Source organism: Lissotriton vulgaris, chromosome 10 (genome assembly GCF_964263255.1).
Source record: "Lissotriton vulgaris chromosome 10, aLisVul1.2, whole genome shotgun sequence".
In the NCBI taxonomy this organism is placed as follows: Eukaryota; Metazoa; Chordata; class Amphibia; order Caudata; family Salamandridae; genus Lissotriton; species Lissotriton vulgaris.
This window is the reverse complement of record NC_141698.1, coordinates 197617607-197634786: the sequence shown is the minus strand read 5'-3', so window position 1 is coordinate 197634786 and position 17180 is coordinate 197617607. Positions and strand designations below refer to the sequence as shown.

The following is a 17180-nucleotide window of genomic DNA, read 5'->3' as shown; positions in this document are numbered from 1 at the left end:
GTGTGTGTGATTGTGTGTGTGTGTTGTGTGTGTGGTTGTGTGTGTGTTTGCGGTTGTGTGTGTGCTTGTGGTTGTGTGTGGTTGTGTGTGTGGTTTTATGTGTGCTGGTGGTTGTGTGTGTGCTTGTGGTTGTGTGTGTGGTTGTGTGTGTGTGGTTGTGTGTGGTTGTGGTTGTGTGTGTTGTGTTTGTGTGTGGTTGTGTGTGGTTGTGTGTGTGTGGTTGTGTGTGTGGTTGTGTGTGTGGTTGTTTGTGTGCGGTTGTGTGTGTGTGATTGTGTGTGGTTGTGTGTGGTTGTGTGTGTGGTTGTGTGTGTGTGTGTGTGTGTGGTTGTGTGTGGTTGTTTGTGTGTGTGTGATTGTGTGTGGTTGTGTGTGTGGTTGTGTGTGTGTGTTGTGTGTGTGGTTGTGTGTGTGTTGTGTGTGTGGGGTTGTGTGTGGTTGTGTGTGTGGTTTTGTGTGTGCTGGTGGTTGTGTGTGTGGTTGTGTGTGGTTGTGGTTGTGTGTGTTGTGTTTGTGTGTGGTTGTGTGTGGTTGTGTGTGGGAGTGTTTGTGGTTGTGTGTGTGTGTGTGGTGGTAGTGTGTGTGTGGGTGTGTGTGGTGGTAGTGTGTGTGTGGTTGTGGTAGTGTGTGTGTGGTTGTGGTTGTGGTAGTGTGTGTGTGGTTGTAGTAGTGTGAGTAGATGTGCCAACATTTCTCTGTTTCCCGCAGCGCAGCAACTTAGCTTGCGGCTCTGCGTTGCGTGTAATGTTAGTAAATATGCCCCAAAATGTATTAGATGTGTGCATGTAAGTTAGTAAAATGTTTACTACCTTAAAAATGTATCGTTTTACTACAAATGTACTTAAGTGAGCTTTTGGGTGTCAGGGTTGCCCCTGTGTTTGTGCATAGGGTCTGTGCTCGAGGGGATGAAACAAAGCTCTCCGGCCGCGTTGAGCGCTAGATTGCAGTATTCCCAAGGCGCTAGTGCACAAAGCTTTAGCGCCAACATGTCTAAATGAACTGAGTGCCGTATTTATGACGTCACACCTATTAACCCGCAGTCGCTCCAATGAATAGAACATAGGGATCGTTTCCTCTCAGGGCAGTATACAGATGTTTTCCTTTATCCACTATGCTTAGTGCCTGGACACTTCCCTGGCAATGCGAGATATATCGACGCGCAGATCTCATCACGGCGAATGGAATGGTTCACTATGAGTCTGAACAATAACTTGTCTTTTATAGCGCTGCATACAGCCGTTCGGAGCGCTATTCCGTTTGAGCTGCAAACAGCGCGTCATTATTTCCATATTTAAAGGCAAGTCATTTACGGAAGTCGGCAGAGAGAGTGGGTGATACTGGCATTCGAACCCACGACCGTCAAGCCCATGATCGGAATACAACGGGGACACGTGTAATTTTCTGAACCCTTTTGCCAACTGTAAAACACTTCGTATTACGTTCTTGTTATGTAGGATTTGCATCTTCCAGTAGGAGGGCGTTATTTACGTCTAGTTGCGATTTCCACAGATTCTTTTGCAAACTAAACAACACGCAATAGTGTTACACGGAAGCGCTAAGATTTCTGAACGCTTCAGAAAAAAAACACAGTACAATAAAACAGATGCTAATCTCAGGGATTCTTCCTCGGTCTGTGAAGCGACCTGGCTGATTGCAGGCTGTGCAGAAAACGCTACACAACCGCACGGCGGCCGCGGGAAAGGTTGTGGCAGCTGGCAAATTCAATGCTTGTGTGTTTCCGGAAAGGCTGCTGAAATGAGGAGTCCCCGTGCCAGCGACTAGTCTAGGGGAACATCTAGAGATAGGATGAAATGTCCATGCATCTGAATGGCCAGCAGGGCTGGGGTAGAGCCAGTCGTGTGACAGGTATGCTGTGGGCTCGATGCCCACTGAAAGGTTAGTGGATCTGAGTGAAAACTGGACAGCCAACTCCGTGGGTTGACGTATTGCTGTATCAATGATGTGGTAACCTGCAAAATCAACGATTTCAATCCCAGAGTTTCTGACTCAGCCCTCCATCCGTCTCCATATAATAGTAGTGTGTTACCATGAGTGGATGAGTGTGAGAGTGAGCATATGCATTCATGAATGTATGGCTGAGTGATCACAAGGATGGTGAATGGTTGACTCAATTTATCAGCAACCCGAATAACATCGCAAATAATAGCAGTTCAGTGAATTACCATTAAATAAAAGCTACACCTTGTTCCTAATGTGAATGAAATCAAGATGTGAAGGCACTCCATTCTCACTTGCCTTTTTTATTTTCAATCAGCATGAGATAGTTTCCACAGGTCACCATGCCATTTCCAACTGGATAGTGTGTGACTTTAGCTAGGTGCATGACATCAGGCACCATTCAGACATTAACCCTATTGGCGTTTCCAAAGCTTGTTTTACATTGTAAGGGGCCTGTTGCAGCTCAGAAAACCTTTGGGTGCACCCTGCCTCGGCACATCTCTTGGTTTCATAACAAATTATAACAAAAAAAATTGCAAGATGGCCACCCGTCTGCCCATAAACGTGTATCTGTGTAGGGGGAACAGCTTGAAAGGTTTTTTCTATACTTAACCAAAATAAAGTGAGGGTTGAATAAGTCGGTAGCTCGGCAGCCAGTGCCAGACCTATTGACCTTATCAATGCTTGTTATATGAGGGGTTGAAAAACATTGACTTGTGTTAGACCTGTCTGGCTTTTTGCGTAGTCCCTCCAAATTATTATTTATTTTGTCCCCTTTTTGCCCCTCATACCTTTAATAATTATTGTCCACTAACTTTTTCTAGGTGTTGGTCAAGGGGATAGCTGTTCTTTTTCCCCTCATAGCTTTTCACCTCAGGCCCAGAGGCCTGTTCTGACAGGAAAAGTTGGAACCACAAAATGGTGGCTACCAACTGCCCTAACTGCCAAACCCAGAACTTGCCCATAGACTAGTATAGGGCGTTCCAGAACCTTCTGGTCCCTTCTGGACCACTGAGGGTCAGCCTATATAAGGCGGAATGCTGGGCAGCCATTTTGTCTACCTGAGAGAGTCAGCTGGAGGACAGGCTATCCTGGAAGCTGGGGGGAGACTAGTGAAAGGGTTGATCTCCTGGACTGGGAAGCAGCCTAATTAATCCACTTCTCTACTCCTCCTTTGGGATCCTTGTCTTGTCCCCGCTGTGGATGTTTAAGGGAGACCCTGGGCGCCTGACTGACCCCTAGCTTCAAAATAGTTGGGTGTAAACAGGAGAAGGAGACTGTGGCGCTGTGGAGCGCAGTCCTCTGCCCAGTGGAAGGAACTCTGAAAGAATAACCCTCATCCCTTGACACCAGCCTCCCTTCAGTGTTGAGTGGTAAAAGGACTTTGTAGGGCTAGGAAGTGGGAGCTGATGTGAGAAGAGATCCAGCGCTGTTCCTACCTTCCTGGGTGTGGGGGAAGACTTGTGCCCCTGTGTCCCAGAAGATCCTGGCCCGACGTGCAGTCAGCAGATCCCCTGATTTTCTTGGGAACTGACGAGGGGTGAAGGGTGCCGGTTTCCCGGAGGCAGCGCCGCCTTGGCTGTGAGCGGGACCCCTGGGGCACTGATCGCGCTCTGTGACAGCGCCTCCCCGGGATACACTGAGCCTGAGAAGCCTTGCGAGGCTTCCCTTCGTGAGCGGGACCCCGGGGGCGCCTACCGCGCTTCAGACGCGTTGCCTGCAGCGCCCCGGTTGTCAGGGGAAAGTGAAGGCGCCTTTGCGCATTCCCAGTCCGACGCAGTTATCCCCGGAAGGAGGGGCAAAGAAGTGAGCAGGCCCGGGAGTGAAGCGTCCTTCCTTCGAGCGGGCTCAGTGGGAGGCGGCACCAGCACGAGCGCTACCGCGCATGCCCGCTGGAGGAGTGTCTTCGCCGACCAGCGCTGAGGAGAGGCGCCAGGGGCTTCCTCAGCTTGCCGAGTGATCTGCCCTTTTCCTCCTGCTCGAGCGCCACACTGAAGAGCTGGCCTGAGCAGGGAGGGAGAGTTTAGAGGCCCGGTAGGGGCCTGGGGAGCATCGTTGTGTCTGCCTTGGTTGCCTTCCGCTCGAGTGCCTCACTGAGAAGTCAGCCCGAGCAGGGGAGGAAGCTTAGAGGAGTCCTCTGAGGCGAGTGAGCCTTTCCAGCCTCGGTTCCTCGGCCCCATCTTCTGCTATTCCCCCTTGGTGTCTGGCGCAAGACGATTCCAGCATACTCCGTTACAAGTAAGGAGGTAAACACGTGGGGGAAGTGACTGCCACATGAGAAACTGGTGTCATAGCTTGAGACTTTACCAGTGAGTAAACAGAGACTCTGTCCCCAGGAGTGCAGAGTCCATGAGGAATCCCTGACAGGGCTTTATTGAAAGCTGATTTAAGTGGTTATAACCAATTCCTCTGTAACAAGTTAAGAAGGAGAATTGTAGAGTTGTTCATGTAAAGGGGATTGCTTACCTGATCTAATATAAGTGCTGATCTTGCCTCTTTTAAAGTAATGCTGTAATGAGAGATGCTGTAGAGTAAAGCAGAGTACAGTAAATGCATAACTGAGCTATTGAAGTATAGGAGTTACCTGCCAGGGTTGGTTAAGAGGTCTTACTAAATGTAATGTACTATAAATGCTGGTTGTTAATATGTTTTAGCACTTAAGAGTGTAGTTAATGCTTCCATGACAAACTGAAATGCCTAAAGTGTAAATTTTGAAACCAAAGAGCAGAGATATTATTTTTATAAACCAGTACATATTTTCATAACAAATTGGTGTAGTGTCCTTTTTGAGTGTTATTGCGTGGATTTACTGCTGGGTGGTTTGCAACCTTCACACTTGTGCCTCTAGAATTGTCTTGTCTTGCCCTAGGCCAGGCTACCCTAGGTGACCTGACATCCCAGGTTCTAACAGATTGGTGCCTAGCGGTGGGATCCTGACTTGGTTGCAGCTACTCAATAGTAATTCAACGCAATACACTGACCTACACCAGGAGTTTTCTCCTTGCGGCCCTCCTAATTTGAATTTTGTTTTTTTCAAATTTGTTTCTGGTGGTGGGTGGAGGTTATCCTCAGGTCACTTCTTGGTTTTCTCCTGTGTGCTTATTTTATTCCATAGTGAAAAATGGAATTACATTTTGAAGAGCTAGAGTCTTACACCGTGACCCAACTCAAGGAATGGTGTCAGCAACAGGGGGTATTCTTTAAAAAGGTGCCAGGAAAGGCGAGTTGCTGACAAGCATAAGGGCATGGGTGGAAGCTCATTCAGGGGAGGAACCGGACACAGAGGGGAGTGACAGGGACACTGTCCTTGAGACTGCAATGTTGTACCAAGCTGGAGGGGGGAATCTGCTGACAGGTCCCAGGACACCTTCGAGGGTGGGCAGCAGCGTCTCAGAGAGGGGTTTAACTGACGCCGAGCTAGAAGATAGGAAGGAGGAGAGGAGAATGAGGTTGGAATTAGCTAGAATGGATATGGAAAGGGAGGACAAGAGGTTAGCCCATGAGCGAACCATAAAAGAGATGGACCTACAAGCTTTAACCCTAAGGTCTCCCAATCCAGATAATGGTGGCAGCGAAACTAAGGTGAATACCAGGGAACCCAGACCCTATCTACCCAAGGATGTCATTGCCAGTTACACCACAGGCGATGACATTGCCAAATGGTTAGCCGCATACGAAGTTTCTTTAAGGGCTCACGGGATCTTAGAAACTCACTGGGGGGTGGGCTGTATAAATACATGCCACCTGCTGGCAGGGACACCTTGTTGGCTCTGGAGCAGGATGAGCAAACCCACTACCCTACAATGAAGGTGGCACTGGTGAAGAAGTTTGGACTTACCCCTGAAAGATACAGACAGAAATTCAGGGGAAGTCACAAACTGAGTACCCAGAATTGGGTAGATTTCTTAGACTACGCCAAGAAAGCTTTGGAGGGTTGGGTCAAGGGCAGCGAGGTGAAGGATTATGAGGGGCTGTACAACCTATTTTTGAAAGAACACCTCCTCGAGAAATGTTTTCCCGAGCTGCGCCAACACCTGGTGGACAGCAAGCTGACCAATCCCCGGAAGCTTGCAGAGGAGGCGGATACCTGGGCAAGTACCCGGGTGTCCTCAAAGGGGACTGGAGGGGATTCTCAAAAAGCCGGAAAGGGTGCCCCCCAGAAGAAGGAGGGGGGAGATAAAAAGAAGGAGTTCTCCAAAGGTCCCCAAAATAATTTCCAAGGAAAGGGAGCAGGTTTCACCCCTAGGGCAAACCCGCCCAGAAACCCTAATCCTGGCCAAAGCCGGCAGCCAAGGGTTCTCCACTGTTTTGAATGTGGTGGTGTTGGACATTGTAAGGGAGATGTCAGATGCCCAAAGAGACCACCCCCTCCCACCGGAGGAAAGTCACTGGGAGTAGCTAGTGTAGCGCTCGGGGAGGAGTTGCCCTTAGATAAGGGGGGTGAGTGGGCGGGTGTCACCTTAGTGTCCCTGGGAGAGCGGGAGATGGTTCCAAAGATCCAGGTGCCCCCAAATACTACAAAGTATGGGCAATGGGTCACCATCAATGGCCAGAGAGGGGAGGCTCTGAGAGATACAGGAGCCAGTATGACTATGGTGAGAAGTCAACTGGTGTCTTCAGAGCAGGTGGTTCCCAATGTACTCCACCCCGCCGCGATGGCTGACGGCAGAATGGGCCACTATCCAGTGGATGAGGTTCCCTTTGAGTGGGAGGGGGTTGCAGGTTCACTTCGAGTTGCCGTAAGCCCTGCCGTGCCAGTCGATTGTCTGTTGGGCAATGACATGGAACACAACACTTGGAGAGAGGTGGAATACCGGACGCATTCTGCGATGCTGGGTACACCTGACTGGGCCTGTGTGAGCACACGGTCTGCGACTGCCCGGAGAGGGAGTTCGCCTGGGTTGGAGCCTGGAACAATGGCCCAACCCGCTGCTAAAAAGGGACAGACCCGGAGACAGGGAGAGCCTGCTCCGGCTTCCACACCCCATGTGACAGATCGGCCACCTGCGGTGGTGGACCAGGAGTCCTTGGAGGGGGAAGTAGACTCTCTGGAGGATTTACCCATCCCTGCTGAGTGACATGTGGAGGGAGGTCCTACCAGAGAGGAATTCTGTAAGGGGCAGAGAGAGTGCCCCACCATTGAGGGACTGAGGCGACAGGCTGAAGCCCAAGCAGCAGGTGATGTTACGGGACACTACCATATTTACTGGGAGGATGGACTCCTCTACAGTGAACCCAAGGTACCCTTACCTGGTTCGTCAAGGGCCTTGGTAGTCCCGCAACAATACCGAGCCTTTCTTTTGGATTGGCTCATGCTATACCCCTGGCAGGACACTTAGGCCAGGACAAGACCTTTGCACGTCTTGTCCTCCACTTTTACTGGCCTCAGATGAAAGTGGCGTCCAACACTTACTGTCGGACATGTGTAACCTGCCAGGCCAGTGGGAAAACAGGGGTGAAGCTAAAGGCTCCCCTGGAACCACTTCCAGTCGTTAGCACACCCTTTGAGAGGGTGGGCATCGACATTGTAGGGCCTTTAGATCCACCAACAACAGCTGGTCACAGGTTTATCCTGGTACTGGTGGATCATGCCACACGGTACCCAGAGGCAATTCCTCTGAGGACAGTCACTGCACCTGTAGTGGCTAGAGCCATAATGGGGATCTTTACCCGAGTGGGATTCCCCAAGGAAGTTGTGTCCGACAGGGGGACCAACTTCATGTCAGCTTACATGCGGGCAATGTGGAAGGAGTGTGGAGTGACCTACCGGTTCACCACTCTTTATCACCCCCAGTCAAATGGACTGGTTGAGAGGTTCAATAAAACCTTGAAGGGCATGATCAGGAGTCTGCCCGAAAGCCTGCGGAGGAAATGGGACGTCCTCCTACCCTGTTTGCTCTTTTCCTACAGGGAAGTGCCACAGAAGGGAGTGGGCTTCAGCCCCTTTGAACTTCTGTATGGGCACCCTGTACGCGGTCCTCTCAGCCTGGTGAAGGAAGGTTGGGAGAAGTCTCCCAGGAAACCCCCCAGGATGTGGTGAGCTACATGCTGGCCTTCAGGAGCCAAATGGCGAAGTTGTGGAAGCAGGCTTCTGACAACTTGGAGGCCAGCCAGGCAGTCATGAAAGAGTGGTATGACCACAATGCTCACCAGGTGGAATTGGAGCCTGGCCAGAAAGTGTGGGTGATGGAGCCTGGAGAGCTTAGTGCCCTCCAGGATCGCTGGACAGGTCACTTTGAAGTGTTGGAGAAGAAGGGTAAGGCCACATACCTGGTGGACCTTAAGACCCCTCGACAGCCCCTACGGGTGCTGCATGCCAACCGTCTCAAACCCCACCATGAGAGGCCCAAAGTCATGTTGATGATGGTGACTGACGGGGAAGAGGAAGCGGAAAGCGAACCTCTCCCAGATCTATTCTCGTCTCAAGAGAAGGATGGGTCAGTGGAGAGAGTGATTCTCTCTCCCACTCTAACTCCTGAGCAACGGGAGGACTGCCGCCAGGTCCTGGAGCAGTACTCTACGTTGTTCTCCCTTGTCCCGGGAAGGACTCACCTGTGTACCCATGATGTGGACACAGGGGACAGCCCACCAGTGAAGTCAAAGACCTACCGGCTGTCCGACAAGGTGAAGGCTAGCATCCATGGAGAGGTTGCCAAGATGCTAGAGCTGGGAGTTATTGAACCTTCTAACAGCCCTTGGTCCAGTCCGGTGGTGCTCGTGCCAAAAGCCGCACCACCAGGAACCACACCCGAACTGAGGTTCTGTGTGGATTACCGAGGACTGAACTCAGTCACAAAGACTGATGCTCATCCGATCTCTAGGGCGGATGAATTAATTGACTGGCTAGGAGCTGCCCAATATCTGAGTACCTTTGACCTCACTTCGGGGTACTGGCAGATCTCCTTGACAGATGGAGCAAAGGAAAGGTCAGCCTTCTCCACGCCTGAGGGACACATCCAGTTTTGCGTGATGCCCTTTGGGCTCAAAAATGCCCCTGCCACATTTCAGCGGCTGGTGAACCAGGTCCTCTCTGGAATGGAGAGTTTCTCTGCTGCTTACCTTGATGACATTGCTGTCTTCAGTAGCAGTAAATGTAAATGTAAATGTACATGTATTTATATAGCGCAAATTACCCACATCGCAGGCATCTAAGCGCTTGCTTAGGGAACCCGTGCTGGTATTTCCCTGTGAGATAACCCCGGAAGGGTATCCACAAGGTGAAAGCCAGGCATCCCGCCGCGAGGGGCCGTTGTGGAGATTAAGCAAGCTATTGCCCAGAGTCGTAGAGTGTGAACCCGTGAGTCGAGTAGGCACCGGAGCGAGAATTATCGAGTCCGTGGAATTATTGAGCCCAAGCCCCGTCGAGGCGGGGAATTGAACCCTGGTCCAGGGCCGATCTCAGCTTCCGGGTCTGCCGCCTCTAACCCCTGAGCCACACTTCTCCAGTTGGGAGGACCATTTGCAGCATTTGCAAGCAGTTCTCCAGGCCCTGAAACAAGCTGGATTGACAATCAAGGCCAGCAAATGCCAGATTGGGCAGGGGTCGGTTGTGTACCTTGGACACTTGGTGGGCAGGGGGACTGTGCAGCCCCTGCAGGTGAAGATTGAGGCAATCATGGCCTGGGAACCCCCCAAGACACAGACTGAGGTCCGAGCTTTCCTGGGCCTCACAGGCTACTACTGTCGCTTTGTGAAGGGGTATGGCACTATTGTAGCGCCCCTCACAGAGCTCACCTCAAAGAAACAACCTCAACGGGTAGTTTGGACGGGAGCTTGTCAGCAAGCTTTTGAGAAATTGAAGCAGGCGATGTGTGCGGCACCGGTCCTGAAGGCCCCAGACTTCTCCAAGGAGTTCATTGTCCAAACAGATGCATCAGAACATGGCATTGGGGCAGTGTTATCGCAACTAAATGAAGAGGGCCTGGATCAGCCTGTAGTCTTCTTATCCAGGAGACTGCTTCCCCGGGAACAGAAGTGGAGTGCAATTGAGAGGGAAGCTATTGCGGTGGTGTGGGCTCTGAAGAAGCTGCGGCCATACCTCTTTGGCTCGCACTTCCTGGTTCAGACTGACCACCGACCCCTTCGTTGGCTGATGCAAATGAAGGGGGAAAATCCCAAGCTGTTGAGGTGGTCCATTTCCCTACAGGGAATGGACTTCCGGGTGGAACATCGGCCTGGAGTGGACCACGCCAATGCAGATGGTCTCTCCAGGTATTTCCGCCTTAGTGATGAGGACTCCCAAGGGGTTGGGTAGTTCTCCCCACTTTCAGCTGGGGGGGACGCGTGTTAGACCTGTCTGGCTTTTTGCGTAGTCCCTCCAAATTATTATTTATTTTGTCCCCTTTTTGCCCCTCATACCTTTAATAATTTTTGTCCACTAACTTTTTCTAGGTGTTGGTCAAGGGGATAGGTGTTCTTTTTCCCCTCATAGCTTTTCACCTCAGGCCCAGAGGTCTGTTCTGACAGGAAAAGTTGGAACCGCAAAATGGTGGCTACCAACTGCCCTAACTGCCAAACCCAGAACTTGCCCATAGACTAGTATAGGGCGTTCCAGAACCTTCTGGTCCCCTCTGGACCACTGAGGGTCAGCCTATATAAGGCGGAATGCTGGGCAGCCATTTTGTCTACCTGAGAGAGTCAGCTGGAGGACAGGCTATCCTGGAAGGTGGGGGGAGACTAGTGAAAGGGTTGATCTCCTGGACTGGGAAGCAGCCTAATTAATCCACTTCTCTACTCCTCCTTTGGGATCCTTGTCTTGTCCCCGCTGTGGATGTTTAAGGGAGACCCTGGGTGCCTGACTGACCCCTAGCTTCAAAATAGTGGGGTGTAAACAGGAGAAGGAGACTGTGGCGCTGTGGAGCGCAGTCCTCTGCCCAGTGGAAGGAACTCTGAAAGAATAACCCTCATCCCTTGACACCAGCCTCCCTTCAGTGTTGAGTGGTAAAAGGACTTTGTAGGGCTAGGAAGTGGGAGCTGATGTGAGAAGAGATCCAGCGCTGTTCCTACCTTCCTTGGTGTGGGGGAAGACTTGTGCCCCTGTGTCCCAGAAGATCCTGGCCGGACGTGCAGTCAGCAGATCCCCTGATTTTCTTGGGAACTGACGAGGGGTGAAGGGTGCCGGTTTCCCGGAGGCAGCGCCGCCTTGGCTGTGAGCGGGACCCCTGGGGCACTGATCGCGCTCTGTGACAGCGCCTCCCCGGGATCCACTGAGCCTGAGAAGCCTTGCGAGGCTTCCCTTCGTGAGCGGGACCCTGGGGGCCCCTACCGCTCTTCAGACGCGTTGCCTGCAGCGCCCCGGTTGTCAGGGGAAAGTGAAGGCGCCTTCGCGCATGCCCAGTCTGACGCAGTTATCCCCGGAAGGAGGGGCAAAGAAGTGAGCAGGCCCGGGAGTGAAGCGTCCTTCCTTCGAGCGGGCGCAGTGGGAGGCAGCACCAGCACGAGCGCTACCGCGCATGCCCGCTGGAGGAGTGTCTTCGCCGACCAGCGCTGAGGAGAGGCGCCGGGGGCTTCCTCAGCTTGCCGAGTGATCTGCCCTTTTCCTCCTGCTCGAGCGCCACACTGAAGAGCTGGCCCGAGCAGGGAGGGAGAGTTTAGAGGCCCGGTAGGGGCCTGGGGAGCATCGTGGTGTCTGCCTTGGTTGCCTTCCGCTCGAGTGCCTCACTGAGAAGTCGGCCCGAGCAGGGGAGGAAGCTTAGAGGAGTCCTCTGAGGCGAGTGAGCCTTTCCAGCCTCGGTTCCTTGGCCCCATCTTCTGCTATTCCCCCTTGGTGTCTGGCGCAAGACGATTCCAGCATACTCCGTTACAAGTAAGGAGGTAAACACGTGGGGGAAGTGACTGCCACATGAGAAACTGGTGTCATAGCTTGAGACTTTACCAGTGAGTAAACAGAGACTCTGTCTCCAGGAGTGCAGAGTCCATGAGGAATCCCTGACAGGGCTTTATTGAAAGCTGATTTAAGTGGTTATAACAAATTCCTCTGTAACAAGTTAAGAAGGAGAATTGTAGAGTTATTCATGTAAAGGGGATTGCTTACCTGATCTAATATAAGTGCTGATCTTGCCTCTTTTAAAGTAATGCTGTAATGAGAGATGCTGTAGAGTAAAGCAGAGTACAGTAAATGCATAACTGAGCTATTGAAGTATAGGAGTTACCTGCCAGGGTTGGTTAAGAGGTCTTACTAAATGTAATGTACTATAAATGCTGGTTGTTAATATGTTTTAGCACTTAAGAGTGTAGTTAATGCTTCCATGACAAACTGAAATGCCTAAAGTGTAAATTTTGAAACCAAAGAGCAGAGATATTATTTTTATAAACCAGTACATATTTTCATAACAAATTGGTGTAGTGTCCTTTTTGAGTGTTATTGCGTGGATTTACTGCTGGGTGGTTTGCAACCTTCACACTTGTGCCTCTAGAATTGCATGTCTTGCCCTAGGCCAGGCTACCCTAGGTGACCTGACATCCCAGGTTCTAACAACTTGGAAATAAAAATTGGCAAGCGAGGAAAAAGCTAGTTGTAAGTAGATATAGATACCATAATGGTTAATTATGAGCACTAAATTAAAGCACTGGAAACAATAGGTGATATTACCTCATTCGAGTGCTGATGCTTTTCAACCTCAGCATGATGAAATGCGGAGTCAAGCTTTCACGAATTAGGTTAAACGGGTCAGTCTGGGAGTGCCAGACAGGGGAGGGACCTCAAAATAGGATTTCCATCTTTTAAGCTGTAAATTACGTTCTTGTCAATAGACAAAACAACAAACATGTATAATTATATTGATGAAGTAACTTAGTAAAAACAAAATGGTGACAAACGAGGCAAGCAAGGATCACCATGCCAAAAACCTCTGACACTATTATTACTCTGCGCCACAGCGGCCAGAACTTCTTGTTACCTTAAACTTGAAGAACGGGAGATTTGCGTGCGAAACAGTTTCAAAAGCGGGTAGGTTTCACTTGAAAATACATTAGACTGAATTCATGTTTAAAAGGTGAAAAGAAAACCAAGGGACAAATGACAATTCAGAGTTTACAAACTGATGATATGACCTTCCGAAAAAAACAAACATTAGCGGCAGCAATAGCGGCCGCGAAACGAAAATCGGCCGCAAAAGGACCAGGGGAGTGAGCGAGTGGGAGGGAAGCGCTGGCGACAGGGGGTCGTTTTTAGGAATGGTCACTCACTTTTGTGATAGACTGGAATGTGAACTAAGCGATCGCCAATGGCTGAGAGGAATTTAAGTATTCCATCTATAATCGTATTGTTTGTTGAAGTTAATGTCCTAAATGCGACAATTATGCCCAGACGTGGGTCGCAGCACACATGCTATTATTCCCTCTCTGGCCTAAGTAGGCTGAAACGAATCTGGGGTTATGGTGTTCCTTTAAAGAGGGGGCCAGACCGAGCAGATCAAGTTTGACAATCTTACTGGAGACGCTCACGGTTGATTTGCATTTCGCAGGTTTTTTTGTAGTGACATAATGAGCAACAATGATGGACTGGATTGAGGCCACAGTGCTCACCAGTGCCTGAGATTAACGCAAGCATTACATTCAACACGTTGTTTGTTGCAGGCACAATTTCTTTTCTCGTTCACATTGTATTCTTTTCAAAATACTTAGCAAATCTTGAAAGGATAATGCAAAATTACTACATCGTAAATAATGTCATGTTCAATGTAAAATGCATTTCAAAATCAATAAACACTGTTGCCATTGATGAAAAAGGGATTTTTCGAGATACCATTAAGAAAGCCAAAGAGTACTCTATTACATGAAGAGCTTAATGGGTGAGTGGAAGGCTCCCTAATTTGCCTTAAATGGCGAGATCTGCGCATACTAACGTTACCCTAAAAGACCTCTATAATCTCATGTTTATCCAGCTAATATATGTTTCTCATCCAACTGTTCCCTTTCAGTCTCCCCACTGTATGTGTATCTCCCAAAGTTATCTGTTCCTCTGCCTAGTGCACTTCCATGACCCTCGGGGTAAGGTTGTGGCTAACCACATGCACAAGCACCCCAAACAAACACCTTTCAGACAACATTACTTGGCACGTATGAGGGATCTAAAGTATATTAAAGAAGTGTGTTATAATTAAGGCTTTTAATACTCGTAAGGCCCAGTAACAATATTCATGACTGGAAACACGGCTGTACTAACAAGAAAAAGTGAAGAACAAGCTCCTGGCATTGCTGTGGGGAGGGGGGGAAGAGAAATGCACGGCCGTGAAAGTGGGGAGGGCGCATTCCTTTGAAGTGTCGGGTCTGATGCAATTATGGGAGGCAGGCTGGTTAGGAAGCAAATGGCAAGGGAGGGAGGCTGAGGCTTTGATGTGGGGAGTCACAAGTGAAGTGAATAATTAGGGGAGGAGAACTGGCAGGCTGATAGGCAGACGGCTCAGGCAAGCTCGTGCACGAGGCGGCGTGCACTTCCCAAAATCCTCTGATAGCCCTTGGCTTTAAGAAATGGGTTGACTGCATTAGGGCTCGTTTCCTATTCCTACAGAATAGGAAAGGACAAGCCCTAAAAATGTCACCATAACGCCAGTAATTAATGTTCTTCCTGGAGACAGCCCTGAGCTTTGTCTGGTGGTGGAAGTTTTGACTCATCATAGCGAAGGTTAATATGCCTGCTGCAAAGAACGTGTCCCATTCACATCACAAAGTGCATATAATATAAAGAGGTCAATAGGCTATCGCTTTTGTCAGAGAGACCCCTATGTTATGTGCAGTTTAAAAGTTAAATTCCTATTATAGAGCAGTGGGCTAATAACTGTCAACTGCAAGGAATATATTACAGCTACATGTTTTTTTGCCCAGTCTTTCCTCATCCTAATATTGCAAAAAGGGTTCATTTGGGTAGAAATCAATTCTTAATATTAAACAAAACCTCTAACAATGGTGTTACATTTTAAATTTTGAATTTGTGCTTTTTGAGACCAAGGACTCTTAAACTATAGCGCCTACCAGTATGGATGCCATGTGACTCCTACACCGTGTAGGACCCTGCCAAATGTAACATATCCTATACACTGATTTATATACGTTTGATTGTCTCCGTGCAACGTATGTTTGATGTAAAGTGTTCTAACACCTTAAACTGGCTTGAGTGGCGCTCTAAAACCAAATGAATCTAGGAGACAGTGGTTATGGAGACTTGGGGGGCATTGTCAAATGGTTGTAGTTGTGAGAAGTTGGCCTGATATGTGATGTCCACTATTCTAGTGGGCACCCTGTATCAGTCCAAACAACCCTTATGGTGATGCGTGTAAAGTCAACCTTATAGACCAGCTATCCTAGTGGTAGCATGGACAAAGTAGTCTTAGGCTAAACTCAAGAGGGCATGTGAAGCCAGCTGTTTTACCATATGTAACCGCTTTAATAGCCTGTCCCAACCTTGTCCGGGAAGCAATGAGGCTTCAGGGCCCCCGCCCGCCCCGACATTGTCCGTGGGTCCCCCGGAGTAGAAGCCAGGCCCCCGACGACATTGTCCCTGGGTCCCTTGGAGCCTTACCTCAGCCGCCGCTCCTCGCAATGAGTCTTCAGGGCCCCCGCCCACCCCGACATTGTCCCTGGGTCCCCCGTAGTAGAAGCTCGGCCCCCGCCCGCCCCGACATTGTCCCTGGGTCCCCTGAAGCCTTACCTCTGCCGCCGCTCCTCCCCCTTGCTCTTCAGTTCACCGCTCCGCCGCTCCTCGCCGCTCCTCCCCGCGCTGATGTCTGCCGCTCCTCTTCTGCTCCTTTACGCCGCTCCTCTCCGCGCTCCTGATGTCACCACGCAGGTCGCGGCCCGCGCTACTTGCAAGGGGCTACTTTTTTTTTATTGTCAATTTTTTAAATAACGTATATTTTTTTTATTTATATAGACTATGTCCATCTGCACACCCTGACGATTACAATGATGTATCGGGTGTGTGGATTGGCGCTGTGGTTCCCGAGTTTACCCGCCTCAAAGGTCCAAAGTTCTTGCTTTATTATAGTAGTATAGATGAAAGGATGAAAGGACACCACACAGGTTATGTATAAAATATAGATGTATTTATTTCTAACACAACCCCTCTGAAATCTTTAAGAGGTCAGAGGCACAAGCACATAACAAGATACTTAATTATCATACAATAAGTTGCACAATATACAGTAGCACCCTAGGGGCACTTCAAACCATATACTAAAATAGTGGTATAAGAACCACGTCACGATCAAAGGATAGGCCTAGGGCCTTGGGAATCGCTGGGGCTACACTGTACTACCAAAGGATAGGAAGTAGGAGGCCCATGGGAGGCGTGTGCAGTGTCTTTACATACAAACGAGTTACCATAGAGTTAGAATGGGAACAAAAGAATTGGAAACTAGTTCTTTTAGGTCACTTCCGGATGGACTAGGAGGAAGCTACTGAAAACTGGGACACTAGGATAGTTAATACCCACAGGAGCACTGGAGTACTCGCGTTACCTCACCCACAGGAAGCGGGTGCATAGGTGTCAAAGTGTGTCGGATTTCATCACTGAATCCTATGGAGCCTTGGCGAAAGATGCTGCAGGCAACTAGGAGAGAAGTGTCCGGTTGGATCCAAGGGCCGATCGAGGATGAAGAGTACCTGAAAGCAGAGGGGACAGAGTCTGGGTCACTAGCCAGTGACCAGGAAGGAACCAGGCGATGTCGCGAAGAAATCAGGTGATGTTGTGAAGCTTGTCTCTGCAGCCACGTGGACCAGGAGGTGACAACGATGACTAGGAGCTGGGCACGGACTGTCCCACGAAGGATCTCGCTGTCGGCGGTGTCGGCTTCCGGACTGGAGTCAACAAGCCTTGGCTAAGGCAACCCACGCAGGAATCGAAGATGGCTTCTGGATCGGACCAGCAAGGTCTGATGGGCTTCTCCTTATCAGGGAAGCAAGGGCCAGCCTGGAGCAATCAGGCAAGCAGTGGAAATTCAAAGGTTCACCGTCACAGAGGCCACTAGCCAACGGGCCAGTGACCGGACAGACGCGTCGAGCAGGAAAATGCAAAAGGGCCCCACGCGGCACTCGTGGAGTGTGGAGGGCTGGTCTTTGGTGCAGATGATGCTCGGGGCTGGGGCTTTTCAGTCCCCAATGCACAACTTCGAGGGTGCCTCAGAAGTTGCAATTCGCTGGCTTTCCAAGATGGCCGGTCCCACGTCTCTCATCTCTCGTCGCCTCCACGGGTCTCAGCTTTGCTGTGGCTGTGGATCGGGCTG

At 50.0% G+C, this 17180-nt stretch overlaps 1 protein-coding gene across 1 annotated transcript in view; it reads right to left on the bottom strand.

The window, feature by feature from the left end:
- The window catches only part of LOC147684974 (uncharacterized), a 36366-nt gene extending 20835 nt beyond the window's left edge, over positions 1-15531 (bottom strand). The window contains exon 1 of the mRNA XM_086939744.1: positions 15479-15531. Coding sequence (XP_086795870.1) covers positions 15479-15531 — 53 coding nt within the window. The remainder of the gene's footprint in view (positions 1-15478) is intronic.
- Between the last annotated feature and the right edge of the window lie 1649 nt (positions 15532-17180).